The sequence below is a fragment of the Archocentrus centrarchus genome, chromosome 10 (assembly GCF_007364275.1).
Source record: "Archocentrus centrarchus isolate MPI-CPG fArcCen1 chromosome 10, fArcCen1, whole genome shotgun sequence".
NCBI classification, from domain to species: Eukaryota; Metazoa; Chordata; class Actinopteri; order Cichliformes; family Cichlidae; genus Archocentrus; species Archocentrus centrarchus.
The window spans coordinates 15,438,406-15,466,342 of NC_044355.1; the positions used below are offsets into that span (position 1 = coordinate 15,438,406).

The 27,937-nt window shown below is 40.5% G+C and overlaps 1 protein-coding gene across 1 annotated transcript; it reads left to right on the forward strand.

The window, feature by feature from the left end:
- The first annotated feature begins 1,072 nt into the window (after nucleotides 1-1,072).
- jakmip1 (janus kinase and microtubule interacting protein 1) lies at nucleotides 1,073-27,076 on the forward strand. The gene is given in 25 exon segments (XM_030739174.1): nucleotides 1,073-1,417; nucleotides 10,035-10,346; nucleotides 10,872-11,204; nucleotides 11,647-11,808; nucleotides 13,196-13,408; nucleotides 15,615-15,728; nucleotides 15,977-16,123; nucleotides 16,349-16,519; nucleotides 17,820-17,879; nucleotides 19,230-19,358; nucleotides 19,490-19,618; nucleotides 19,808-19,891; nucleotides 20,829-20,891; nucleotides 21,662-21,760; nucleotides 22,623-22,724; nucleotides 22,829-22,882; nucleotides 22,992-23,057; nucleotides 23,920-23,988; nucleotides 24,260-24,337; nucleotides 25,255-25,464; nucleotides 26,577-26,642; nucleotides 26,842-26,887; nucleotides 26,981-27,012; nucleotides 27,015-27,051; nucleotides 27,054-27,076. Coding segments are annotated over 24 exon segments (2,643 nt in total). The 5' UTR covers nucleotides 1,073-1,417; nucleotides 10,035-10,190.
- The last annotated feature ends 861 nt before the right edge of the window (nucleotides 27,077-27,937 follow it).

Sequence of the window (27,937 nt, forward strand, 5' to 3'; positions counted from 1 at the left end):
TTAAAATAATAATAATAACAGGATAAGTGAAAAAGAATGGATGGATGGATAAATCAATTTTACAAAACTCAAATATTAGGAAACATTAGAAGAGAGGTCGACAAATAGGACTGAACTCAAATTGTAATGGCAACACAGGATAATGAACTAACTCCTGAAACTATTTCAAACTGACCAAAAGCTTACCTAACAGAGAGCAAAGGGGAACTTTAATGCAGGCTGATCAGACCAGCTTAGTGGCTGATGTGTGCACTGCAAATAGAACTAATATACTTTCAACAAAAGTGAAATAAACATTTGAAATCAAAGATTAGGCGTTGCCATTCATAAGCTGATTGTGGTAAGTGTGGGCGCATGGAGTCACTGAACTTATGGATGTTTGGCAGCTGTCACAGTGACATGAACCACACCCTGCCGAAAGAGTGCAGAAATTATCCTATTATTCTTTCTTGGAGCTTACAGGCATATAAATTATTGTGATTCCAGGGGGAATAACGTCAAAAATAAACATGCATATTATTTGAGAGTGATAGGGAACAGATATCTTTCTTGAGGAAGATAAAGAAAGCAGTTCTGCAAAATAGGGGCTTCGTGCAATAGGATATATTGCTATTGTAGATAAAGAAATTGTTTGGTAAACACTCGTGTTTGTATTGTGTTTGAGTGCCCAGGGTTGAAGCACAGGAATTATAACTGCCTTATAATGACAAAGTAAATCCAGTTTGTACAGGACGGTTTGCCCGCACACACTTTGCGGTCGTACGTCTGCCCCTAAACCGGCTGCGTGTGAACGTAAATGTCCACGCATTCACCGCGCGCGGTGTCATTCTTGAACACGCAGTCAGGTGTCGCGCTACTATCACGCTACCGGCGACGCCCACCCGGCTTTTTTTTTTTCTTTTTTTTTTTTTTTCCCACGTTCACGTAGACACGGGCATTGGAACCGTTTCATTTATTTATTTATTTACTCATGTGGATGAAATCTACAGGAGCGTATGACGTAGCGCGCGCGCTCTAACTTGGTTGTGTGTGTGTGTGTGTGTGTGTGTGTGCGCGCGCGCGCGCGTGCGTGTATGTGTGTGTGTGTGTGTGTGTGGGCGTGGAGGAAAATGTCAACGTGCAGCGCTAGAGGAGGAGAAGGCTGGAGCTGATGTGTGTGCAAGCTGGAGGGTAATATTATTAGGAAGCTTCAGTCTTCGCGTTAACCGCTATAAAATGTCTGATATCCGGGGAGTAAAGTTGTAGAGGGTCGGCCGTTGGCAGTTAGCGGAGCCCAGCGTGTTGAAGCGGATGAGGTGAGTTCATTCAGCGCTCCACAGCGAGAAAAGCCCAGGATCCCTTCCTGCATGTGAGGCAGATTAGGAGGCGACATTTCAACCTCGGGCCACTTGTGACCGCCGGCGACCTCCTATTTCAGGTGAGTTTGTTCGGCTTGCAAAGCTGGAGAAGTTCTACGTGTGATTTGTTGACTGACAGGCGGTTAGCTGCTGTAACACATCCGCTAACCGTGCAACCACGGACAGAGAGGCATTGGTGGGACTTCCATCATTTCTGGCTTTCGACGTGAGTTTAGGCTGCCGACAGTAACTGCCAAGCCCCTTATGGACCCGCAGAGGGATGTGACTATTGTGTTTGTGGTTGAATGCTGAACCCATATGACATCTCTGGCCGACTCTGCCAGCTAGCCAGCCTAAGAGGAAGCATGAACCCCGATGATAACGAGTGATTAACATTCAACTGTTTTTGCTGTCCTCCTCCTTATCATTAGCGCTGTTACATTATCTTCCCGGAACAAGAGAGGCCTCTGGTGAAATATTTACACCAGATTAGTTTGTGGTCACTCCATCACAAGCGCACCGTGGCCGTGTTTGCGGAAAAAACATCAACACATGAGACTGTGCAGCCCTGCAAAGACAGCCGTCCTCCGTGGCCGGAGGATGCTGCAGCAGCAGCAGCCTCTCGTCTATCGCCGTGGGGTGTGGTTGGCTAGCCGGACAAACAGGCTGTCAGCAGTGTAAAAACGCTCCCACCCAGCGGTACTCTACCCTTTAATCTCCCATTTGACAGCTCATTAGAAGGCCGGCGACATCGCGTTAGGCCATCATCTCCAACATATTCCTCTCCCAAAGCAGCCCACTGCCATGCATGTTGTGTTACTCAGACTCTGTCTGTCATAACAGTTTTGCTGCTGCTGTAGCAGGCGGCTCCAGGGGCTCGTAAATTTCCCCGAGTGGACAGCCAGCATGTGTTGCACACTTCCTTGTGTTTGATCAAAAACTGAGACGCATGCTGTGATGCGTGTTTTATGTGCCGGTTAACTGAGACCAAGAAGTGGAATAAAACTATTATATCGTAAAATAAAGTAACAGTCTGCTCTGTTAGGTATAGCATCTAGATTTGCTCCCCAGGATAAGTCACATTTTCCCCCTCATATTTTCCTCCCTTTCCCTAACTTAATTTGTACACTAAGACTTCATTCATAATCCTATTGCTTTCTCCATACCCCTGCCTTCCTCAACGTAATGCGCTGAATGACAGCCTGCTACCAGAATAATCCCAGTGGACTATTACCCTCATGTGTATAACCCTCTCTTTGCTTATCCACTGCACCTTCCTCATTTTTATTGCACTGCAATGCCTGTCTGGGGTGAGATGAAGGTATCACTGTTAAGATGTAATCATGCATGCAAAAGCATACATACTCATGGAGCTACATGCAGAGGCTGAAAGCCTTCAGCAATGACGACTATGTTAACAGATTAATAGGAACCAAAGACCAGAGCTTGAGCAATAAACCACCAGTACACAATGTATGTGTAAAGAGACACAGTGCGAGAGAGACCTATTCTTTGTCTGTTTGGGTTGACTAGTCATTGGGGTCAGTAACTTGTAGTCATTCTCCTGGCATAGTAGTTTTTAGGTCATATGCTCCACCAGTGTTGCTCTTGGGTGGGTTACTCAGCCTTTCAATAGGATCGTTACAGTGTATCTTAAGTGAATCTCTAGACAGCTGTGTGCATATGTGTGCATGTGTGTGTGTGCGCATAGACAGCAGTGGGGTGTCTGGCTCATGGCCAGCCTTGTTCTGACAGTCTACACTCTGCTGATGACTGCAGTGAGGAGCACTGTGTGTTTCTGTGTGTGTGTGCCTGTGTATAGGCCTAGTTATTGTAACCAAAGTGCAGTGTAAACAAGATACAGTATATTAGTTTGTCCACACCATCAATGTTGATTTTTAACTTGGCCAGAGAAGTTAGGAGTCTCTATTTGAGTTCCTGTTTGTTTATGTATTTATTGGGCCTTTATGTTGCTGTAATGTCTGGTCAATGCTTGACCCACTGTAAGCATATGTCTGGCTTTGAGTAGATCCATCTGTAAGTGCGTAATAAGCTTGTGTTTACTTGGAATGCCTGCTGAAGTTAAAGGTTAAGTATTAAAGTTTATTATTACTAAAAGCCACATTCATTTATGCAGCACTTTATTCTTTGGACTCTGAGTCCTTTTTATCTTTCAAATGCACAATCACTCTACCAAGGATGCATCAGGAGCTAATTGGGGTTCAGTATTAACACCTGGGCTAGAGATTGAACCACAGTGTTAATCATTGATAGATGACTTGCTCTGCCTCCTGAGCTGTAATTGCAACAAATTCAGAAGTAAATATATACTTCATGTTAGAGAGACAGTTGCAAAGTCATTAGGATGTTAATGCAATTGTATATCTTTAAGCTTAGTTTTTCATATGGCCATTAAGAACAGGTTTATTGCACTAAGTACTTTCTGCTGCTCCCTTATTTCCCAAGGGGTCGCCACAGCGGATGGATGCACATATTTGCTTTGGCACAGATTTTACACCAGGCACAACCTGGCCGGGTTTGTGTCTCCTCCCTCTCTCAGACCAGGTGATATTTCACGTGTTAACCACTGCACCATGGAATCACTTTGCACTAATGCTGCTATTTATTTCAAAACAATTGTGGTTCTCAGACTTTTTCTGGCATGCCTGACTTCAGAAGTCAAAAATGCCATAGATACTATAAAACATGGACGTAGCTTCTGGGTCAGAAAAATGAAGCCAGATATGGAAATGCCTTGAACCTGTAGTCTATCTGAAGGCCACCATATGGCAATAACTGTGGTTGCAAAATGAGCTCCTGTACAAGTTGATGGGGAAACAGCTTTCAGTTTGTGGACTCAGTCACTCATTTCACATCATAGTGAACCCAACCGGTCGCGGCAGATGACTGCCCCTCCCTGAGCCTGGTTCTGCTGGAGGTTTCTTCCTGTTAAAAGGGAGTTTTTCCTTTCCACTGTCACCAAGTGCTTGCTCATAGGGGGTCGTTTTGACTGTTGGGTTTTCTTTGTATTATTGTACGGTCTTTACCCACAATACAAAGCGCCTTGAGGCGACAGTTTGTTGTGATTTGGTGCTATATAAATAAAATTGAATTGAATAGTGAATTAAAAATGAAGTCTGTTTTGTAAATCTTGGACATACTATGTTTGAAAACTGAGGATTATCCCTGGTACGGTCTTTGACTGGGGACTTTTGATTGACGAGTAGCCAGTGATTGATTAGCCAATGAGTGAGCAGTTTCACATTCAGAACTGCCCCCTCCTTTTTTAAAACCAAGATGGAGACAGTGAAAACACTATTCTCGAGGGTTCAAAACAGGGCTTCAGAAATGAATGGATGATGTTGAGGTGTCTGTGCTGTCTGTGGTTCATACCCCACAGTTTTCATCAATCATTAAGAATAGAATACTGCCCAAGTTGAATTTTAGCAATAAACAGTTCACTCCATATTTTTTCATCTTACCTTGAGTTGCTCCATGCCCCACCAGTGGGACCCACCCCACAGTTTGAGAACCACTGCTTTACATCGTTGGCTTCTTTTAAACACACCTTATAGAAATTGTGAGGAGCTATAAAGCAGGTAATAAGAGAGAGGAAGACAATTCGTGAAAAGTAACAACTTCTCATAAGAAGACAACATTAAATTAAATGATTAATAAATGTAATGGACTTGAAATTAATTTTAACTGTTAATTAATTTAAAAAAAGGAAAAACTCTTCCCCCAAAATGTGATGTGGTGAATTTTTGGCACGTCACTGAGAGTCGCTATATGAACTTTTTTTAACTAAAGTTAAACATGTGAATTCATTCACACATGAGCAGGATGCCCTGTGTCTGTGTGTGGGACCAGCCTGAGTTTAAGGATGACTGCGATTTCTCACTATTTTCAGATGTTTCTTATTTTCTAATGTGAAGCAAAATGGCTAATCAGTTATGATGAAACTAATTATAGCCTTAGTAGCAACAGCGTATGACTATGTGATGAGATAAAGTGGAACAACACTTTGCTTAAATTATTCTGTGTTACTAAGGTATGCTTCAAGATCATCATGTTTATTGCCAAGTGTTGTTTCAATCAAAAACGTCTCCACTTTAAATTAGTTTTAAAATAGTTTAGTGGAGCCACCTGTTTAGCCATTTTAAAACCACGGTCCATCCTGCTGTGCAGTTTACTGTTAGTATAATTTCACATCCTACTTTAACAGTAAATCCTTGAAATAAAAGACCAAACATCACTGTAATGCTGTAAATTGTAAAATTACTGCATTTTATGTAGCGTTTTCCTAGTCTTATAGACCACTCAGAGCACTTTACATAAAAAGTCACTTTACTGACACAGTTTTTATTTTATTACTATTTTATTATCTTATTATCTTGCCCAAAAACACTTCCACATGTGGACTGGACTTTTTTTGTAGTTACAGTCCAGTGATTTAGCTCAAGATGATGATCTCAGTGTTGCATTCACTACATTCAAAAAGGCCTCGAAGGTAAGTTTTTGTTAATTTATTGTTCAGTTGTTGCAAAATATGACTTATGATTGAAGTCATGAGTCATAGTGACATTTTTATTCAGAAATGAACGTGGGTTTATATCAGCTAAATATAGAAGTTAAAGACAAATCTATGGATTTTGACTGTTGAATGCACTTTTTAAAAGGTTTTGCTTCCATTTTGAGGCTTTCCATCACAATATAAGCTAGACTAAAAGTTTACACTTGGAGTGGATGAGGTAATTTAAAGTCTACAATCTTTGCTGGCTTTTGTTTGCTCCTGTGAACATTAAAGGTGGTTTTTAGCTTCTCAATGCCCCTATAAAATGTTCCAGTTTCCCATATAACATTCCTGGTTTTCAATGATCTATAGCACCTGGCTGCCAGCTTGGCAATGTGATGTGGCTTCAGAAGGTTTTGTAGGAACTATGGGTGGCAGATGCAGTTGCTGTACACATATTTTGGACTGAGCTGAAATTTTGGCTTAGTGTGTGTAAGATACATACTCAACGTATCAGGTACACTTTGTGGTTTATTATTTCATTAACCACATTCATTAGACTTTTGGAAATTCTGGACACAGATGCCTGTTTTTTTTCTTCGTAATTGGGTCGTTTGAGTCACAAAAATACTACAAAGCACCAGATCTGTGGTCACAAACTTTTAGTGATTTCTTGTGTGTGTATTTCCCATTTAATAATGATCTTCCTGCCGCTATAACATGTCTCCATATTTTCTTTTCAATATTTCCCGATCAATGGTCACAGACACTTTTTAAGGTATATCTGTTCAACTGCTTGCTAATGCAAACATCAAATCACTTAATCCCAAGGCAGAAATTCAGTGCATATATTCATGTAGAGATGGTCAAGACTGAGCAAGAATGGAGAAGAAAGGTGATTTACTTTATGGTTGTTGGTGTCAGACGGGCTGGTCTGAGTATTTCAGAAACTGTTGATATACTGGGATTTTCCCACACAACAATCTCTAGGGTTTACAGAGAACAGTCCAGAAAATATCCAGTGAGCAGCAGTTCTCTTGGCAATAGCTTGTTAATGCAAGAGGTATGAGGAGAATGGCCAAACCACTTTGAAGCTGATAGGAAGGCAACGGTAACTCAAATAATCACTCATTACAAACAAGAACTTGCAGTTCTTGCAGCCAAGAACAGGAACTGAGACTGTAATTTCTACTGTATCACCAAAGCTGGACAATAGAAGATTGGAAAAATATTGCCTGGTTTTATGAGTCTTGATTTCTGCTGCAACATTCAGATGAGAGGGTCAGAATTTTGTGTCAACAACAGGAAAGCATGGATACATCCTGCCTTTTATCAAAGGTTCAAGCTGTCGCTGGTTGTGGTATAATGGTGTGAGGGATATTTTCTTGTCACGCTTTGGACCCCTTAGTACCAGTTAAGTAGCATTTTAATACCACAGCCTACCTGAGTATTGTTGCTGACAATGTCCGTCCCTTTATGACTACAGTGTACCTGTCTTCTGATGGCTGCCTCCAGCAGGATGATACACCATGTCACGAAGCTCAAATCAGACTTGAAAACATTGTCATATTTCTTGAACATTGCAGTGAGTTCAGTGTACTTAAATGGCAAGATGGTAAATGGACTGGTTCTTATTTAGCACTTTTCTAATCTACTTTAAGCACTTAAAGCGCCTCATTCACCCATTCACATTCACACACATTTCTACAGCTAAATGCTTTCTATCTAGCATTCACACACATTCATACTCTGATGAAGTATGAAGTTGCATCGGAGAGCAACTTAGGGTTCAGTATCTTGCCCAAGGATTCTTTGGCACGCAGACTGGAGCAGCCAGGGATCAAACCACCAACCTTCCGATTAGTAGGTGACCTCCTCTATCTCCTGAGCTACAGCCAGGTAGATGTACCTAACAAAGTGGCCGATGAGTGTATGCATGTTTTCTGCTGATATGACTTTACACAATCTCCTCTCATCATCGATCCAGGCAAAGAAATCTCTGATCTCAACTTATGCTATTGGGCTTCTTCCTTTGTAGAACCAACCTTTGGCTTCCTGTTTGTATAAACTCAGTATATGTGAACAGTCAGTGTGATATGTGTTTATAGGCTTGTTCCTGTGTCCTTATAGTAGGACAAACAAGCAGTGAAACCATATGTCATATCTCTCTGCCATTTCAGCTCTGGTGCACCTGGTCTTTGATAATAGCACTGACATGTATAAACATGTTGAAAGTAGAAAGTGTGCTGAAGCATTTACTATTGTCATAAATTATGTATGCAGTTTCCACCTCAGATGCTTGTGTGTAAAGTCTGTTGACCTACTGCAAATAAATAAATGTTTGTTACTATTGTGAATGGGGTAGAGGGCTTTTGGTAGATGTGTGAATACGTGTCAGCTGTATCTGTCCCTAGTTGTTCAGTTTAAGGTTCAATCCTCTGTGTGTATGTGTGTGAATGATCTCGTTCTCTCTCTTTCTCTCTCTCTCTCTGTCTCTGTGAATGAGAGTGAGATCAGTAACATCACCATGCCAGTATCTAAGGGTGGGGAGAGAGGGACATGGGTGAGGGCTAGATTTCTTTAGTAGAATTATGCAATCTCCTTCCTGCTCTACTGCTTTACTCTTGTTGGTTTAATCTTCCCTCATTTCTCTGTCATTCTTTATTCCTCCCTCCCCCCGCTGGTTCCCAGCATTCGACTGTGTGCACTGTGTAAAAATTTATGTGGAAGAAAGCTTCCTTGCCCTCCAGCATCAGTGCATTTCTATCTCTCAGTGAACCTCATCTCAAAGATGCGTCCCGATTACAAAATCTTGCGTGCATTTATGTACGCTTTTTACAAAATGTGCAGCCTCTATACAAATAATGAAATGTATGTGTTTCACATCCACTGTGAGGCTCCTTCTTCCCATCATCCTTTGCTATGAGAGGAGTTTTTTTGAGAGCAAGTGTTGCCTTGGTAACTATTTCTGCCATCTGTGTATGTTGTATTAATGTTTGACAATGTGTATGAAGAGAAAGATGAAGGCACCTGCAGTCTTAATGCTCCAGCTCCCTCATTGTTGCATTATTTATTTAATAGTTAACAGAATGACTGGAAGGTTACTCGATTACAATCCACTCCAAGAAGAGATTAGAGGAGTCCACTTTCAGCTCAGGAGATGTGTGTCATTGTAACACATCTATAACAAAATATGCAAATAAATAGCTGCTAACGCAACCTGGTCTCAGTTAGCAAGCATGAGTAGAAGAGAGATTTAGTCTTTAATTAAAATTTTTTTGTATTTGTCTCTGTGTGGCTTGTTTTTTTTTTTTTTTTTTTTTTTTTAACAGATTAACCAAAGGTAATAATTGGACTTGAAAAGCTAATTTGATTGCTCAATAATCACATTTTCAATCAAGATTATTGTGGCTCCTGTAATCAGATAATAATGCTAGTGATTGCCCTATTCTATTATATCCTGTATGTTTAGGGAGGAAAAGGAGAGTTTGAGACAAATCTTGCAGTCCTATTGCACTATGGTTATCGCAGAGGGATCAAATGACAGTAAGCTGCTGCCTATATTTGGCAAGACAACAATAAGTAGATTTGTTTGAAATGATAATTTGTTTAATAATGGGAAGACAAGAAGGAAGCAATAGAGGGGGAGACACGGACAAGGCAAAAAGAGTGAATTGTAACTCCATTAGAGCAGGCTGTGAATGTTTGGGTATTTTTCAGATTAGTGATAAAGGAGAGTTTATGTCATTAGTTTGGAACAGAGAAGAAAAAATTATGGGATCTGTGGATTGAGGACTCACAAAACCAAAGAAGAGCTTTATTAATCTGCACAAAGGAAGAAGGCTACTGTGAGATGCTAGAGGCTAGAGCCTCAAACTGTGATGGCCAGACACTCTTTCATGCACTGTGGCGCTGCTAAGTACAGCCCAGGGACTGCAGCCCAGGATGATGATAAATGGCCCATGTGTATATGTTAGAGAGAAAAGAGTGGCAGAGGAGAGTGTAAATGTTAGTCCCCAAAATAGTCTGTGTTCCCCAGGCTGTAGTGCGTCATTATTTAGTTGCTTGGCCCCTGAGTATTGTACTGAGTAGTTCTGTGTAACCCAGATTTTAACCCTGACTCAACCTTTTTCTGTTTTTCCTTTTTTTTCCCCTCTCTGCTTGTCTGTTTCCCTCTCAAATAGAAAACATATAGCAACAATGTAGACCTTTCAGCGACATGATGATGATGATGATGATGATGCAGGGCCTTGCAGAGGGGAGGAGCAGCGACTGACTTTCTCCTCCATTTCATCACAACCTGCACTCTATGTCCGTCCCGACTGGACGGCTAGAGTGCTATGTCATCAACCACACCCCCATTGGCTCAACCCTCTAAGAAGGGACGGAAGCCGGAGAAATCGGAGGTGATGGCTGATTCAGTGCCGGCCACTAACGAGGAACTGAGGAGCAAGATCATGGACCTTCAGATAGAGCTACAGCAGGAGCGCGGCAAGGTGAGGGGGAGGAGGAAGAAGAGAAGGTGGAAAAAGTGGTGAACAAAGTGGAAGTGAAGTGAAGAACACAATTTTGTGTATAAAAGTGAGAAACACAATGGTTGAAATGCAGTCTCTGATAGCATCACAGCAGAAGCAGAAAATAGAAATGGTTTCTAGTTTTATTTATAGATCATCTATAGCCATTGTTCAAAACAATACAAGCACACTTGGAGAATAGGGTTAGGTAGCCTGCAGTTTGTTTATTCAGTGGCTGTGAGGCCTGCCCCTCCAGCACTGTATATAGTTTTTAACAGGACAATTTATTACTCCTCTGTGCTGATTGACACACAGACCCCCTCTCTGTACTCTAATCTCCATCCCTCATGATTATTTTGTTTTTATCCACCAGGACTTGAAGTAAAACCTTTCAAGTGAAGTCACTGTGCAGAATGCAGTCAGGACAAACTTTAGAGTGGTTATGTACATAATACCTGCTTGAGAGGGTAACTCTTACCTACAATATGTATTATTTCCTTCTGTCAGGTATGTAAGCTCCGCGAGCGACTCCAGGAGCAGCGGCAGGCTCGGGAGCTTGAGCAGCACAAGCATGCTGTAGCACTCACTGACCTGCGTGCCAAACTCCATGAAGAAAAACTACGTGAGACTGCGGCTGTCCGTGAGACCCTGGCACGGCAGCATGAAGCTGAGCTGGCCAGAACCATCAAAATCCGGGATACCGAGGTTCAGAGGCTGCAGGGTCTTGTAAATGCACTGAGAGATGGAGCAGCTGACAAGCTCAAAAATGCCCTTCTTGCAGAGGCTCGGGAGGAAGCCAGGAGAGCCTTTGATGGGGAGAGAATAAAGCTCCAGCAGGAGGTAGGTTTTATTAGGTACATGGGTGAGAGGATATAAAGTTTTTATGTTTCAGATTGTGGAAAGTCAGGCATGTACTGCAGTAACTATATCATTTCTAAAGGGCATATTGTGACCTCACAAAGTTATAAAATGAGTATTGAAAACTTGATTTTTTTTCCGAGGACACTTTGTGTTTAAAGACTTTTTGTTTACATATGTGGGAATGCATACGTCTATATTTTTTTGGGACTATGCACACTTTTGTAATTTGGTTCTGAAAAACAGGAAACAGGGTGGAAAAGCCTGGTGCCAAGCTATTGTTTCACTGTAGCCTACCTAGAAGCCTAGATCTGTCATGAAACATATTAATAGAAGTGTTTTATAAAAGCACGACTGTTGTTCTCTTTGTTGTTTTTGTTTTTGAGTGTATTAATATTATAATGTGTGTATGGGGGCATTTCAGATTCAGGAGCAGAAAATGGCTCGGAAGCAAGCTGAAGAGGCGCTTGCAAATGCTCTTCAAGCTGATAAAGCCAAAGCAGCTGATCTCCGCACAGCCTACCAACAGCACCAGGATGAGGTGCATCGTATTAAACGGGACTGTGAGAAAGACATCCGCCGATTGGTGAGACGACATGAAGCTGAAAGGCGCAACACTGTGTTCCCTTATTTTTAGATAATGATTGATAAATGACAATAAGGTTGTTGATGGTATAAAAAGTATTTTGGAGTAAGTATTAAATATTGAAAGTGAGTGGCCTGACAAAATTAACAGAAAATCTGTTCTCAGGATTTGAATCTCAATGTTTTTAACTCTTGATTGATGTAAACACACTAAGAAGCTGATTAAGAAAGTATTATTGGAGCATTAAAAATGTAAAACTACTTACTATTAGAACTCCCCGACTGATTTAATGTTGGAGAGTAAACGGGTCACAATGAGCTAACCATAACTGACGCACAAAAACAGGGAGGTGGAATAGGTGCAATAACCAGACACATCTTACACTGCCTCATAAAGTAAGTGTGTTACAAACCCAGCAGCTGTTACCACTATAGTCCCTGTCTGTCCTGACCATATCTGAATATCAGTACACACACACACACACATCAGTTTTCCTGTTACTGAAGTTCACTTCCAGCTCAGAGCTTAACTCACTGATGTTGCATGAAGGTTAGATAATTGCTGCAGTGTCTGTCTTGGTCATGTGGCACTTATCTGCAAAAGTAAATGTCTGTATACCTGCTGCAGTTACTCATTTACCCCATTACAGCAGAGCTACAGTAAGAGGCATTGTTCTTAGTAAAGGAATGCCTGAGCAGAAAGACTCAAAGAATAAAGCATGGCAGATTGATGAAGGCAGTGCAGGAAATACCGGTGTTAAAGAACAAAATACGGAGGGAAGTAGAGGTGGTAATAGTTGTGAGAAGTAGCTGTATGAATGCAGAGCAAGAACAAAGGTTTATAAATTAATCAGACCTGAAGTGTTATAAAAGCTAAAATGCCGTTAGCCTCCTATTCTGCTCTTGGCCGTTAGAGCAAACACCATGCTTGACAGAAGGTGTACACTGTGTAGAGCATTTTTGCACATACATAAATTATACAGAACAACATTGTACATGTGAACTATCTGCAGTGTTGCAAACATTTATCTTAATATTTTTTAGTGCTTTATTTTCATAAATAAGACAAGACAGGATACTGTAGGAGAAGACATGGAGTCAAGCTGCTTAGAGGAAGATAAATAAGAGAGTTAAGAGGTGGTTTACATGTGAGTTTGTGATGTGTGGTGAGAAGAGGGTTCATCTTTCAATTCAGTGCAGTGTAACTGCAAAACAAACTAATAAACTAAAGTAATAAAACAAAACTAGATGACAGGAGTTAGAGAATCAGAGAAGACTGGACAGAGATTTAAAAAAATATCAAGCACTTTAATTTGATGCAAAACTTATTTACCTACTTCAACAACTGTAATCTGTTTCTATTTCACTCCTTTTTTTTTTTTTTCTAGATGGATGAGTTGAAGTCAAAGGACCGGGTGGTGTGTGCCCTGGAGAGGGAGCTAGGGGTACAGGCTGGCTACGCTCAGAAGCTTCAGCTCCAAAAGGAAGCTCTGGATGAACAGCTAGGTCAAGTACGAGAGGCTGAGAGACACAACCATGGCAGCCCAAAGAGAGAAGTGGTGCCTGGACTGGGAGAAAACTCAGACTTGCTCAACAACCAGGTATGCAAACAGACATGCAAATTACAAGCATTAAATTTCATCATTCAGTTTTGAAGTCTGTTTATTTTCTGATGATTTTAGATGTTTCTCTATATTCCGAAGGTTTGCTATATCAACTAATATTTAATGTTCTTTTTTCTATTTTCATACAAAGCAAGCAGAATGTAAAGTGTTTTTGGTTAGGACTTTTTAAGGACAAATAAATACCAAAAAAATAAGAGGCTTTGGATTGATAGAGTGGAATTGACCAATTCTCTGATAATGGGTTTCTTAGAGGAAAAAAAATGTAATTGGTTCTGAATGTGGTGGGCGGTGTGGACACTCAGCTTTGTGAACACAATAACTCGAGAACGAGGTGATGTAGGATTTTCAAATGGATACTATAGGTGCATCTACTAAAAATCTCAGATAAGTTCGAATATTGGTGACCTCGACTTCAAGGTCGAGATCAGAGGTCACGAAAGACGACACCTAGAATTTTCAAAGTGATATAACAGGTGTTTCTACTAAAAGTCTCAGACAAGTTCGAATTTTGATCTTGGCCTCAAGGTCAGAGGTCAAGTTATTGAAAATTCTTGTGAATGCAATAGATGAGAAGGAGGTCACATAGGATTTTTTTTTCAACCATGCCATAGGTGGAAGGATATCATATAGACTTCTCATACTGATAGCTGAGCTGCATCTGCTGACAATCTGATACTTCATGCATTTTTTTTTCCTTTTCATTTTGAAGGTTTCTCAGTAGCGCAGTATAATATGTAGCTATACCAGGCTAGTGTTTCAGTCTTTTGACAAAATGACATTCAAAGCTTTTTCCTAATTTGCATAGAGTGAATATTCATAATGATAATAACCCTTCTGTTATCAGATTGTGTATAGATTTCAGGCCTGGGCACAATTTGATAGCAGACGTGTTAAAAGATGTTCCACACTTCTAAGAATTTGCTGGATGTGTATGTAATAGCTCATCTGATTGGTCACTCAAAGAATTCAGCTTTCAGTGTTATTTCCATGACATGTAACACATAAAAGCTAACATATTATCGAGTTGAGCAGAATATTAGTCAGAAACCTCATGATCATAAAGGACCGTCCAACTATAGTTCTTATCATAATAATGCCATCTCTGGAGCTTGAAAAAGGCGACTGGACTTCTTTTTGTTTCTTGAAGACGTTTCTACACAAGAAACAAAAAGAAGTCCAGTCACCTTTTTCAAGCTCCAGAGACTACTATGACCTGGATGACTGAGAATCTACACAGACATAATAATGCCAGTTACAGAAAGTGAGTGTTTTCAGTGGTTTATATTTATTATGATTTTAGCATTTCTTATTCCTGGTTCTTACTTAGCCTTTTGAATTGATGTGGTGAATAAAGTCACTGAGGCTCATATGCACCCCATTAAGATCTACTGAGACCTGGTAATTATGTGTCCTAGAACTTGTGCTTTCAGGGGATTTGTGGGACCTAAAGAGTCAACTGCCAGGAGGCTGAGGGGTAGCACTGGCGGCCGCCAGTATTTTTTTAATGTGGAAAATGTCATACATGGAGTACTTACTGTATTTTGTTGCTCTTGTAGCTCTTTACTGATTCCAGCCAACCCCACAATATGAATGTTGAAGGAATACTTAAACTGCACAAATTCTTTGTAAGCACACATTATATATAATTAACACCGTATAATAGTGGATTTGGGGTTCTCTCTGGGTACTTCAGCTTCCTCCCACAGTCCAAAGACATGCAGTTAGTCAGGTCAGGTTAACTGGTGATTCTAAATTAGATGCAAATATGAGTATGAATAGTTGTCTGTCTCTGTTGCTCCTGCGACAGGCTGGTGACCTGTCCAGGGTCTACCCTATCTCTCACCCTTTGGTAGCTGGGATAGGCTCCAGCCGCCCTGCGACCCTGAATTGGATAAGTAGAAGAACATAGATGGATGAATGTGTGTAACTTGCAGTAGAAAGCACTTTGAGTGCTCAGCTGAGTAGAAAGATGCTATATAAGTACTTATCCATTTACCAGTTCATAAATCACGTGGTAACCGTACTTCACATACACATTCACTCTGTGAACAGTCAACTCATCTGTCATCCCATCACCTCGTTTTTACTACCCATCTCCATTACCTGCATGCCTGCCCGCATGTACTCCCTTTTTCAGTTGTTGTCTTCCTCCTCCTCCTCTCCTCTCCCCCTGGCTTCACAGGAGGCAGAGGAGCGTGACATGAGGAGGTTCCAGCTGAAGATTGCAGAGCTCCACTCAATCATCAGGAAACTAGAGGACAGAAATGCACTACTGGCCGATGAGAGGAATGAACTAGTGAGAAACACACTCATGTGCAATCATTATAGGCATGCAATTACACATTATATTACGCACATTGTTTTTACAATGAATAATTATATACACCATGAAGAATATGGATGCCCAAGAAACCTCATTAAAAATATTTCCGAAGTTCCCTGCCCTTTCTGTTGAGTCTCCTGCTTAAACTGGAAATTCTGTGGTATTAGAAGTCAACACTTAAGATTGCGGTGTTCCCCTCCCTGTTTCCTTCCTCTGTTCAGTTGAAACGGGTGCGAGAGGCAGAGAGCCAAATGAAGCCCATGTTTGAGAAGAACAAGCGGCTATCTAAGAAAAATGATGACCTCTTGCAAACACTACAGCGCATGGAGGAGAAACTCAAGAACCTGAGCCGTGAGAATGCTGAGATGGTAAGATGCACCTGGCAGGTTTTCTACCACACCCTTGTTATCTCTTACATTACTTTTTGAAGATAAAAAAAATACTAATATGGTGTAGTAAATATTTTAGTTTTTCCAGTCCATTCAAGAGGTTTTGATGTTTTTTAGGCCTTTCTGAAGGAAACAGGACCTCTACTGGTCATTTGAGGAATAGCATGAAAAATAATTTGCCCTGTCTTTGTTTCCCTCCTGCAGAAGGAAAAGGCTTCCTCTTCTCGGCCACCATCGCAGCAGCAATCCGTTCAGGCTCAGCTGAAGCGGCCGAGCTCCCTGACCGACCTGACCCACGCCCATGAGGAACAGGAAGTGGAGTTCCTCAAGCTGCAGGTTGCTGAGCAACGTGGCATCATTGATGAACTCATGCAGGTCAGGACAGAGTCACATACCTGTTAAAACACAAGGTCATATAACAATGTATACCCAGATAATGTTAATTTGTCAGACTTCATTCAGAGAGCTCTTCCTTGAACATCTCTTAATGTATGGGCAATTTACTACACATGTATGGCACAGTATTATTATTATTATTATTGTATCCATACTATTAGAGCCTGACCCAGGTAGGAATTCAGATATATATTAGCTGAACATTTTTTGTTCTTTCAGACACATGAAACATGAACATGAGCATGATCTACCTGACTTTTGTTATGTTGACTCTGCTCAGATCAGCTGGTTGTTGTTTTTGGTTCCAAGCACATGTATCGCTTACAGCCAAGTTTCAGAGTGCCCTCTGGTGAACAAACTCTGCAACATCTGACCCTGGATCAGCTGGTTGTAGAGCATTTCTTCCATCATGTCTTTACTTTTAAATTTTCATTTTTAAATGCCAATATCGATAAATCAATAAATAGTTAATATTGGCCTGCCGATAAATTGTTTAGGCTCTACATATGATGACATGATTTTTCATGTGTGTACATCACTGCCAGCGTATAGAGCAGGGATCCTCAAATCCAGGCCTCGAGGTCTGGCGTTCTGCAGGTTTTAGATGTGTCCCTGATCCAACACACCTGAGTCAGATATAGAAGTCATTAGCAGGACTCTGGAGAACTTGACTTCATACTGAGGAGGTAATTCAGCCATTTGATTCAGGTATGTTGGATCAGGGACACATCTAAAACCTGCAGAACGCCAGACCTCGAGGCCTGGATTTGAGGATCCCTGGTATAGAAGTTTCTGTCTTGATATAATATCTATAAGAATCTCTCTGTGAATTTTCAGGAAGTAACAGTATAAATGTCCTACTTATCTCTGCTTTTTTGAGCACTCTGGTTTATGGGAGCAACTTAGCAAATCTTTAATTTAGTAAAGAATGCCTTAGTTTTTAATATTTGCTTATGTTTCCTCTCTTATACTCTCTTATTTACTTTTTACTGGTAGCTTGATTTAAAAGCTGCTAATTCTCTAATTTGCAGTTTTATGCTGTGACTGTATTGTTGTCTACTCATTATCACTTTATCTTAATTAACAATGCAGTTTAGTTTTCATTTAAACACAAATAGAAATAGAAACTAAACTTAATTGGACTCTGGTGCACAAAATATCCAATGCTGATGGCAGCTAATGTTTTGATTGATCTATGTGACTTCCGTGCCCTCAGACATCTTAGACTGCAAACTCGTTAGGGACAGAATTTAAAGATGTTCATCTGTTGCGTCTATAGGAACGTGATCGATTGGTGATGAGCAAAAAGAACAGGAGGAAACCTCTCAAGCTGTCAAAAGTAAGTATCCTTCAGTATTTTAACACATCTGTTAATGCAGTGTTGTGTAACTAAGCAACTTCCCTATCTGTGGTTGACTGATCCTCGAGCTTTGTTTTCACTTGTGTGTGTTTGTGTTTAATTGGGCTCTGGGGACAATTATGACACCATCCCTCACAGCTGGGAGCATCACACTGAGCACACACAACTCTTGGATGAAGCAGCTAGTTCAGATTTTTTTTTTCCACTGTTAAATTTTTAATGTGTGTATGTTTTATCTTTTTTTTTGCCTTTATTAGATAATATTACTAGAGATAGGACATGCATCACAGAAACTGCAAGCTGTGTGCAGCATTTCATGTCTTTATCTGTGCTTCCTTGTATGAACAAAGAGCTTAAAGGGATGATGATATCTAATTGGCTGAGGTGGCAGTTTGAAAGAAATAATTGCTATGTACTTGTGTGTGCATGTTTGAGCTAATACATCAGGGGACATTTTAGAGTCTGCGATGTTGCTAGGAGGAGGAGTTTTTAGATGCATGACATTTATTTTCTTCTTCCTCTCCTCCTGGAACCAGTTTGTTAGCCTGGCAGGTTTGGCTCAGTGTTGGGCACAGCAGCTTGGATTTTGGACCTGCACCTGGAAATTTGGCTCTCCTTTTTGGGAATCTAAAGCAGAAGCAGAGTACATGAGCTGGGAGACAAACCCAGAAGCTGGCCTTTTTTTTTTGCTTTTTTAGTAGGAGTTTGATTGTAACCAGAGACTTTATTGTCTGCTTTTTTAATTTTGTGTAGGAGTGAGAAAGGAAGCTGTTGTACTTTTCAGGCTGCACTTCAGTTTTTAGATCAATTGGTATTTTCCAGAATATGAAAGATGGATATTTAGGATATTCTTTATAGTTTATTTTTGGTGTTTTTGGTCTGGTAGCAACATGACAGAGTACATCCTCTTTATCCTCTATTTCTCATCTTTCATTTGCCTGTGTGCCCTGGTCTGCCTTTATTTCTCTGGTTGCCAGGAAATGACTTATAAACATGATGGTAAGCACTTTGGAGTCTGGAAAAGTTAATAGCAAGAAAGAAGTAAACAATCAAAGCAGTGACTGGATCTAATTTGTTTAAAATTACAAAAACAACTGAATGACAGTATGTAGATTTAACAAGTTTGAACTTGAGTAACTTTTCTGTTACTTTGCAAATGTAATTCTTTTGGGTTTGGTGACATTAATATTGGGTTTTAAAAGTTTCCTAAGCTGAAATCAGATTTGTTATAAATTTTGGATAATAATTGTTTTCATTTCCAGCTAACAGACTTGGGGTTGATTTAATAATCACATCCCTTTTTTTCCCCTCCTTCACTCCTCTCTGCAGAGGCATGTTGTGGAGACATATTTTGGATTTGATGAGGAGTCAATAGACTCTGAAACCTCCTCACTGACCTCTTATAACACTGACCTCACTGACCGCACGCCTGCAACTCCTGAGGAGGATTTGGAAGAGGTAGGAAAGCCTTTTGTATACAGTGGAAGAAATACTTGAAATTCTATAATAGCTGCAAGATAATTTACAGATTATGAATAAGTAAAGATGAAGCTGTGTTAGTCTGACCCAGCCCCTCTGTGATACCACAGAGCGTTTCCCGTGAGGAGTCAGAGCTTCGTTTCCGTCAGCTCACTAGAGAGTACCAGGCTCTTCAGCGGGCCTACGCTCTCCTGCAAGAGCAGACTGGGGGCTCTCTGGATGCAGAGAGGGAGGCTAGGGTTTGTATCTGCTACCATCCTCCAAAACTACTGTGTACTTTGACATAACAAATAAATCCAATTCAAGAAAATATTTAGAACTTCAAACCCCGTTATAGTTTTATATTATATTATAGTTTTCTCAGTCTGCTCTTTTCATGCCTTTGTATTTGGCTATAAGTCCCTGATGGATCATCTTTCCTCCCACAGACTCGTGAGCAGCTGCAGGTGGAGCTCAGCAGCTGCCAGGCCAAGATCGTGGACCTGGAGAAGGCCCTGGCCGAGCGGGGGCAGGTAATAAAGACAGAGGATGGAGACAGAAGCTCACTTGTCCTGCTGTCACTGGGCCTCCTGCATGTCTGTCTGGCTGCTGTGCTCCTTGGCTGGCGCTTTGCTGAGCAGGTCTGCCGCAGAATCCTGTGATGTCACTACCTACATGTGTGATGTTAGCTCTGTGCCTGCATGTTCTCTTTCACCCGCTGTCCTTACTGTTGGCGGTGTTTCATTTTAAATATTTGGGTCTGCTGACCACAGATGAGACATTTCAACCGCTTTGATTAATTTCAGCTGCTTATAGATTAATACACAAGATCTTGATGTTATAGTATATAGCTATCTGTAAAACATGAAAATACACACTTAAAATTGATTTTTGTTTATTTAATAAGTACAAAAGGCATCATGGTCTGAGAAGTAAGCCAAACCACTGGATGTTTAGAAAAAAAGCCTCAGTTTTTTGTTTTGATTTTTTTTGCCTAAACAAAATGGTGAGAGGATCGCTGTATTGATAATGCTGAGTTCATATCACTATGCTTTGTTTACTTTGTTCTCAAGTGTTTCTTTGTGTTACTGCATGCTGCCTGTTCCACTGTGGCTTGATCCAGCTGTTATTCTGATTTGCTTCGCTGCTGTTTTTCATCTCAGATTGCCATTTGTTCCTCTTGTTGCTGTGAACTCTTGTTGCCTGTGATTGCAGCTCTTTTGCTTTTATTATCTGAATGGGCTTCAGTTCTCTGCATCAATAAACATATGCTACTGCCACTCTGTGCTGTTTTTTGTGTCTGTGTTGCATTTCCATGTGGCATTTGTAATTAAAGGGAGATGTCACTGAACAGCAAGTTTGAGGATGAGAGCTTTGTTCATCACAACCCGTCATTGGGGATGCTTTAAATCCTTTCCTGTTCCTGACAGTGTCATTTCTTGATGATGTTGTGTTTGGTTGTTATGGCAGGATTCAAAGTGGGTGGAGGAGAAGCAGTACTTGCTCAGGACCAACCAGGAACTGCGTGAGAAGGTACATTGGATTAGCCTGTACTTACATGTTCAGGTCATGCCAACTAAGGTCAAAGTATTCAGTACTAGTTGTGATTTTTATTATCAAAAACTTCTTTATTAGCCTCCTGACTTTGAAAACCTAACATTTTCTCTAAACATAAGCAGGATAAAACCTTTGCTAGATAATATAGTTTTGGGCTTTATTTGATAGTAAGCAGTGTAGAGAGACAGGAAATGGGGATGAGAGATGGGGGAAGACATGCAGTAAATGGCGACAGGTCAGGACGTGAACCTGCGCTGTCTGCACCACCACACGGCATACGTGGTCGCCTGCTCATCCACTGAGCCACCCTGATGCCACAACTAGTTAATTTATTTTATATAAAATTATGGCTACTGTGTAGGATCAAGCTGTATGCTTCAGTGTGGACCTATCTTGTGATTAAGTCAACACAAGTGTGCATTCCCTCTCAGTTTCAGTTAGATTTGCACTTCATTGTCATGCATGGTTTCAGAATTGCAAGATGTTAATGGACTGCAGTTAAGCACTGAGCGACTTTGTCCATCTTTTAAATACAGTCTGTTATTCATTGTTTCAGGTGGCCAGACTACCTCTTAGCTCTGTCCCTGATCTATCTGCAGAAGTGTAATATGAATACATCAGATTCAGTGTTCATGTGCAGATTTAACATTTGGGATAGTAGGCACTGTTCTCAGTATTTACTTAAAACACTTTGTAACATTTAATAGTGTTTAATATGTGTAACAAAGCTGTGTTTGTGTCTGCAGATGAGTGCGTTGCAGCAGGCAGAATCCCGGCTGCAGGCTGAGGTTCAGGATGCTCGGGACCAAAATGAACTGCTGGAATTCAGGGTGCTGGAACTGGAAGTAAGAGACTGTACCAACATCATACTGTCACCAGGATGTGACACCAACAATCTCAGCTCCAGACGCAAGACCTACATACAGTGACTCATCAGACAGACATACACAGCCTTATACACACTTATCAGATCTTCACTGTATGTGTTTCCTTGTTTTGCATGGCAGCTGTGTGCCTTACCGTAATATTTTTGTCAATGGAAAAAAAAAAAAGTTTTGTCAAGAATATAATTTTTAAGTGAATAAAAATATATTTAAGTTCACCATCCACTCCCATCTTTCTTCATTTTGTCTAATTTTTGCATGCATGTCCTACTTTTCTGTTTTTGTTGTTTTTTTTACAATTTGAAAGTTGCTCAAAATTATCAAAATGAGGACACATCCTATAGATTTATACAACCAGGGTTTTTTGTCATTGTTTAATATATTTTATTTTTTAATATTGATGGTAAGAATTTGCATGTCATACTATTAAAATAAATGTTTTTATTTATAAAGAGCCATCACCTGCATCAGTGCACTATCCATCAGTTCAAACAGCAGTTGTATCTCAGTGTAGGAAAATGACACCTGACAGTCTTAGTTTACAGTTTCCGCATGCTATCCTGTTTGTTTGGTTTGTTTGATCCCTTTTCCGTCAGTTTTCACCTCCCTCATTTGGCAGATCCTGATCATGTTGTCACTGTCATGTAAGTAAATCCGTCATTCCCTGCCATTTTGTATAGTGTCATTTACATTCCATTTTCTCTCTCTCTCTTTTTATTGCTTAGAACTGTCAGTGGTATGATGAATAATTGCATTATTGAATGTTTTTAGGCTAATGCCATTTGTTTATGTGTGAATATTAACACATTGTTTATATTTATAGGAAAGGGAGCGCAGATCACCTGCCCTCAATCTCCACATGTCTGCATTCCCTGAGAACAGTAGCAGTGCCCTACAGGTTTATTGCCACCAGGAGGGAGTCAAGGTGAAAAACACTCACAAAAAACAGACCAATTTCTCTGTGAGCTTTTATATATGCTTGGACTGCTAATATGATGTACTTAAATGTGGTTTGGGGGGTCTGTGCAGGATGTAATCATTCCTGAACTGATGAAGAAGCTAGATATTCTGGGAGATAATGGGGTGAGTTCGAGGCCACTGTTAGTCTAACTTCAGATCCAAAAGTCACCTTTTTCAAAAATTTAGCTTTACAATTTCTAATGAGTCTTTGCGTATGTTGTATTTTCTAAAGAATCTCAGAAATGAAGAGCAGGTGGCTGTGATCCAAGCAGGGACTGTGATCTCACTCTGTGAAAAGGTGAGGGGAAAGTCTCTCTGGTACATTTTCCTTTTACTGACACATGGTGGACATACATTGCTATAACACCTTTTTCCCCGGAATAACCCATTCACTCGAGCCTGCATGTTTGATTTGTCAAAGATTTTATGCTGATGCCCTTCCTGAAGGATTCCTTCCTATTTTTCCAGGTGTGGGATTGGCACTAAGAGTACACTGGTTTGTGGCCCTCCATGGCTGGGTTAAACATACAGAGCAATGGAGAGAGTAAAGGCAATGGTTTTAAGGGGGAAGATGTACTGTCAGGGGTCATTTGTGAAAGAAAGACAGCAGCAAGAGTGAAAGGGAAGGTTTACAAGATGTAATGAGACCTGCTGTGATGTATGGTTTGGAGATGATGGCACTGACAAAAAGGCAGGAGGAGGAGTTGGAGGTGGCAGAGTTGAAGATGTTAAGGTTTTCATTGGGAGCAATCAGGAAGGACAAAATTAAATTATTAATTATTATCAGAGGGACCACTCAGGTTGAACAGTTTCTAGACCCAGTAAGAATGGCAAAGTTGAGATTGTTTGGGCATGTATAGAGGAGGGATCGCTGATATACTGGACAAAGGATGGTGAAGATGGAGCTGCCAGGCAGGAGGAAAACCACAGAGGAGGTTCATGGATGTAGAGAAGGAAGACATGCAGAGGGTTGGTGTGAAAGAAGAAGATGCTAGGGATCAGGTGAGATGGAGGCAGATGATCAGCTATAGCGACTCCTAAAGAGAGCAGCCAAAAGAAAAAGAAGACAGCCGCTTCACTTGAGTCATTTTTGTTTAATGTAGATTAATTTTTTAAAAGTAAAAAGTGAATTCCACACCATTCTGTGTCTCCTTCTGCAGTGGTTGAAGCAGATAGACAGCACGGAGGCTGCCCTCACACAGAAGATGATCGACTTGGAAAATGACAAGGTGAAAAATTAATTTAGAAACACATTCTTCAGATTGATTCAGCTCATAGCAGATTTCAAATTCAAATTAGGATTTGATAGCACCAATGAAATTTGTGCATTTTCTATGGTGTATTCAAAGGAACATATTAATATTATTGTTTCCTATTGTTCTCATGTCAAGGAGCTCATCAAGACTAATACTTGATTATATCTATACTAATATTTACGGCATGTGTTGCATGCTGCTGTCTGCCATGCCCTATATTATATATTGAAACATCTTGTTGCAGGAGCTGTTTAGTAAGCAGAAGGGATTCCTTGAGGAGGAGTTGGACTACAGGAAGCAGGCCTTGGACCAAGCCTACATGGTACGAAGCTTGGCGCAATATTGCACAGCGTGCTTTTACCTGCGTACAAACTCAGTTGTATCTATTACTTCCATATAATGGCTCATTATAAAGTAATTTAAGAATGCAGGGGTGCAGCACTATCATGTCACCATGACATAAACATTTGGGACCTCATTAAACATCACAAATGCAACATGCACCATCATAGTAAAATTTGCCACATTGTGTTGGGATACTGCATCTTTTACCACTGAAGTCTAAATTATGCTAATAATCTAAGCCACTCAGTTGGCTGGGGTATTTGGCTGCTTGTTTATGGCCTAAACCTCTTTTAGATCTACTCTCTTAAACAGAGAAAATACAATATGATGCATTTATGAATGTCCTATTAAAATTGTTCAGGAGAAAGTTGAAAGAATGGATTTAATAAGGTTTTAATGCAATATGTTTAAGCATGAATCTTAAAACATTCTCCCCTTCCACTGACTTAACAAGACTGTACCCAGATAACAGAAGTTAACACTTAGATCACTCTCCATATAATTCTAACCATTTTATTTGGTCAGTTTTGGTGTTGGTTTGTGTTTATGGTCCCACTTGATATTGTGTTGGGCTGTTCTTGGTTCTTACACGGTATTTGTGTGTTTAAAAAAAAAAAAAAAATCACAGTTTGTGTCGTTGAACAAATCAAGTCACCATGTAAAGGCCAAGGTTAAATAGCCCTCAATGTAAAGTGGAAAAGTGTTCCCCATATCTACCATGGTCACAGTGGTGTGTGTATGTGTCTGTGTGTTTGCGTGCATATGTGTATTCCCATGTTTGTGCTTGTGCATGCCTTTGTGTGTTTCTGCATGTGCATGTGCACGTCTGCGTGTGTGTGTGTGTGGGTGTGTGTCTGTATACCTGTATGTGTGTATATGTGGCTGGCTGTGCAGAGGATCGAGGAGCTGGAGGCCACGCTGTATAGCGCTCTGCAGCAGGAGCAGCCGGCATGCCAGGCGGTGGCTGAGTCGCTGACAGACAGGCAGAGGGAGGAGCTGAGGCTAGCCGTGGACAAGCTGCGGCGTCAGATTCTCCGGCAGAGCCGGCAGTATGACAGTCAAATCTTACAGGAGCGCATGGAGCTCCTACAGCAGGCCCAGCAGGTAAGGCTCAAAACAAACCCAGTCAGGTTGTTGAGTCCTGCCCGCCCTCAGTCTGACCCCTGGTACCTGTCTGGAACTTCTAACCCCACCAGACCTCTGGTGCTATGAAAAAGATGCAGTATCCCTGTGCGTGCTACCTGTAACTCTATCTGTAAGTGCTTAGCTGAAGGAAGTGGAAGAGTGGAGAGACAGAATGACTTTGGCTTTGTGTGAGTGTGTGTGTGTGTGTGTGTGTGTGTTTCATTGTGATTGAATACCCTGAATTCTTCAATTTCCCTCCACTCAGCAACCCTCTTGGTACTTTTACACCCATGGCTTTTGCACTGTGGTATCCATTGACTACATGACACCCTAAACTTCATTTGAATCAGTTGTACTCTAACTTACTAACAAAATATCCTCTAACCACACTTACAGCACAATTTTAATTAATTTACTAATCAAGTATACTCAAACAAACTATTAAAAATAAACAAGAGTGTCTCACTTACTGAGCCTACAGGTTAGGCCAGAAATCAAAGATTTGTAGGTCAGAAAAATATATCTGTTAGACCTCATTTATATTGTAATAATAAATATCTCTGAAATTCTGCTCACTGAGAAGTCCGTCCCACAGTGTGGCTTTTATTAACACTCGTTCCCCATCCTGTGTAGTTAGGAAGTTATATTTAACCGGAGCATTCAGATCAAACGTAGATGCATTTGCTGCACATGATATTAACTTCAAAAAGTCATGTTTTATTTTAGGTCATGTGTTTAGTTTTAAAATATACCTGCCTGCTTGCCTGTGTATTGTATAGTTAGCACCCAGAGTGGAGAGCTGTTTAAACTAATATGTTAGGAACAAAGAACAGAGACACTGACGAGACCGCTCAGCTTTGAAGTCTCAAACAGTGTCACTGTTAAATCTGCTCTTCGGTTTCCATGGCAGCTCATTCCAACAGCTGCCATGGAGACAGACGGAATGATGGAAAGGCAGACGTGTCTACAGGAATAGATGGATAACAGTCTGATTTAACTGTTAATGTTTTTGCACCTAAAGAAATGTGTGAGAATCAGTCAAATGTGTTCTGTGTTTTCATGAGCTAACCACTTCTGTCTTTCGGTTTCAGAGAATTAGAGAGCTGGAGGACAGGATTGACTTTCAAAAGAAACAAATAAAGGAAATAGAGGAAAAGGTACACACTGAAATTTTGCTTGTTTTTTTCCTAAGCTTTCTGTCATGCCTGGTACAATATGCAAGGTATAAATGAAATCTGCTGTGCTGTGTTGTTTTATAAATTTTTTGACACATCTTTTCTTCTCTCTTTCCTCACCTGTTGATTAAACCTCTTGTGTTCTTTTAGTTTTTGTTCCTCTTTTTATTTTTCTCTTTAGCATTTATTCTTTGGCCTTAATGAAAATGCCCGGGGACCCACATCAGGTAATTGACTCTATAATACTAGAATTTGACACAGTTATGATGCCTGACAATAATGCTTAGGAAAGAATTTAAACGTCTTTTCCTTTTTCTTAGGTGTTAAGGTGCTGTGGAGGCAAGTGAGGATGAAACAACACCTAATTGTTTTTTATGCATTTGTAGACAGTTTGAAAAACCTTATGGCCTTTTTGATAAACTTGCACTTTTGCAGAAGACTGGAATGCAAAATGTATTTGAAAATTTCATAAATAACCAGATAAACATGAGAAGAAAAGTGAGATTTATTTATAAGTAACATCTGCTATAGTGATGCTTGGACCTGGAACATGAAACCCTAACTCCTCTGTAAAGCAAACACTTTGATTTAATGAGAGAACAATTTGAATCAGATGATTTACAAAAGCAAGAAGAACGACAGCCTCAGCTGAAGGAATGCCAAGTAGGACAATGAAAGGGAGCAAATGGAGGGAGGAGAAGAGTGAAAGCACAGGGCTGAGTGACGTGGTGAGCAAGCTAAGTGCCAACTGGATATGGAGGATTTTGGCAAAGTCCAATGTCTGTGGCGTTTCTAAGGAAACAGCAGTGCGTCTAAGTCCGCGGAGCAGAAGCTGAACTCTCTGGAAGCTTTTGGTTGCGCTGAAAGGGAACAATCAGTGAAAACGCAACACCAGGTTTGTTATTTAATTTCACCTCTCAAAAATACTGCTTTAAACATCTGTTACTGGGGACAGCTTTGATTAATGGTCTGTGACTTTGGCTGCTTTTAGATCGCAAGAATCCAAATCTGTAAATGATTGAGTTTCTAATTGCACTACCACTTATTTTTGTATTCGTACTGAGTTATGCATTTGCCAAACTTGCTTGCCAGTCTTTTTCTGAGGTTAAACACAGTGAACACAGTGCATACTTTTTTTATCTGAGTGCTGTTTATCCCTCTGGATCTATTGATCCATGCAGAGGAACTTTATGACACCTGCCGTTTGGTGCTCAGAATGCCAAAATAATTAAATGCTTAAAAAACTCTGGAGCAATGCCAGTTTATAGAAATTGTGA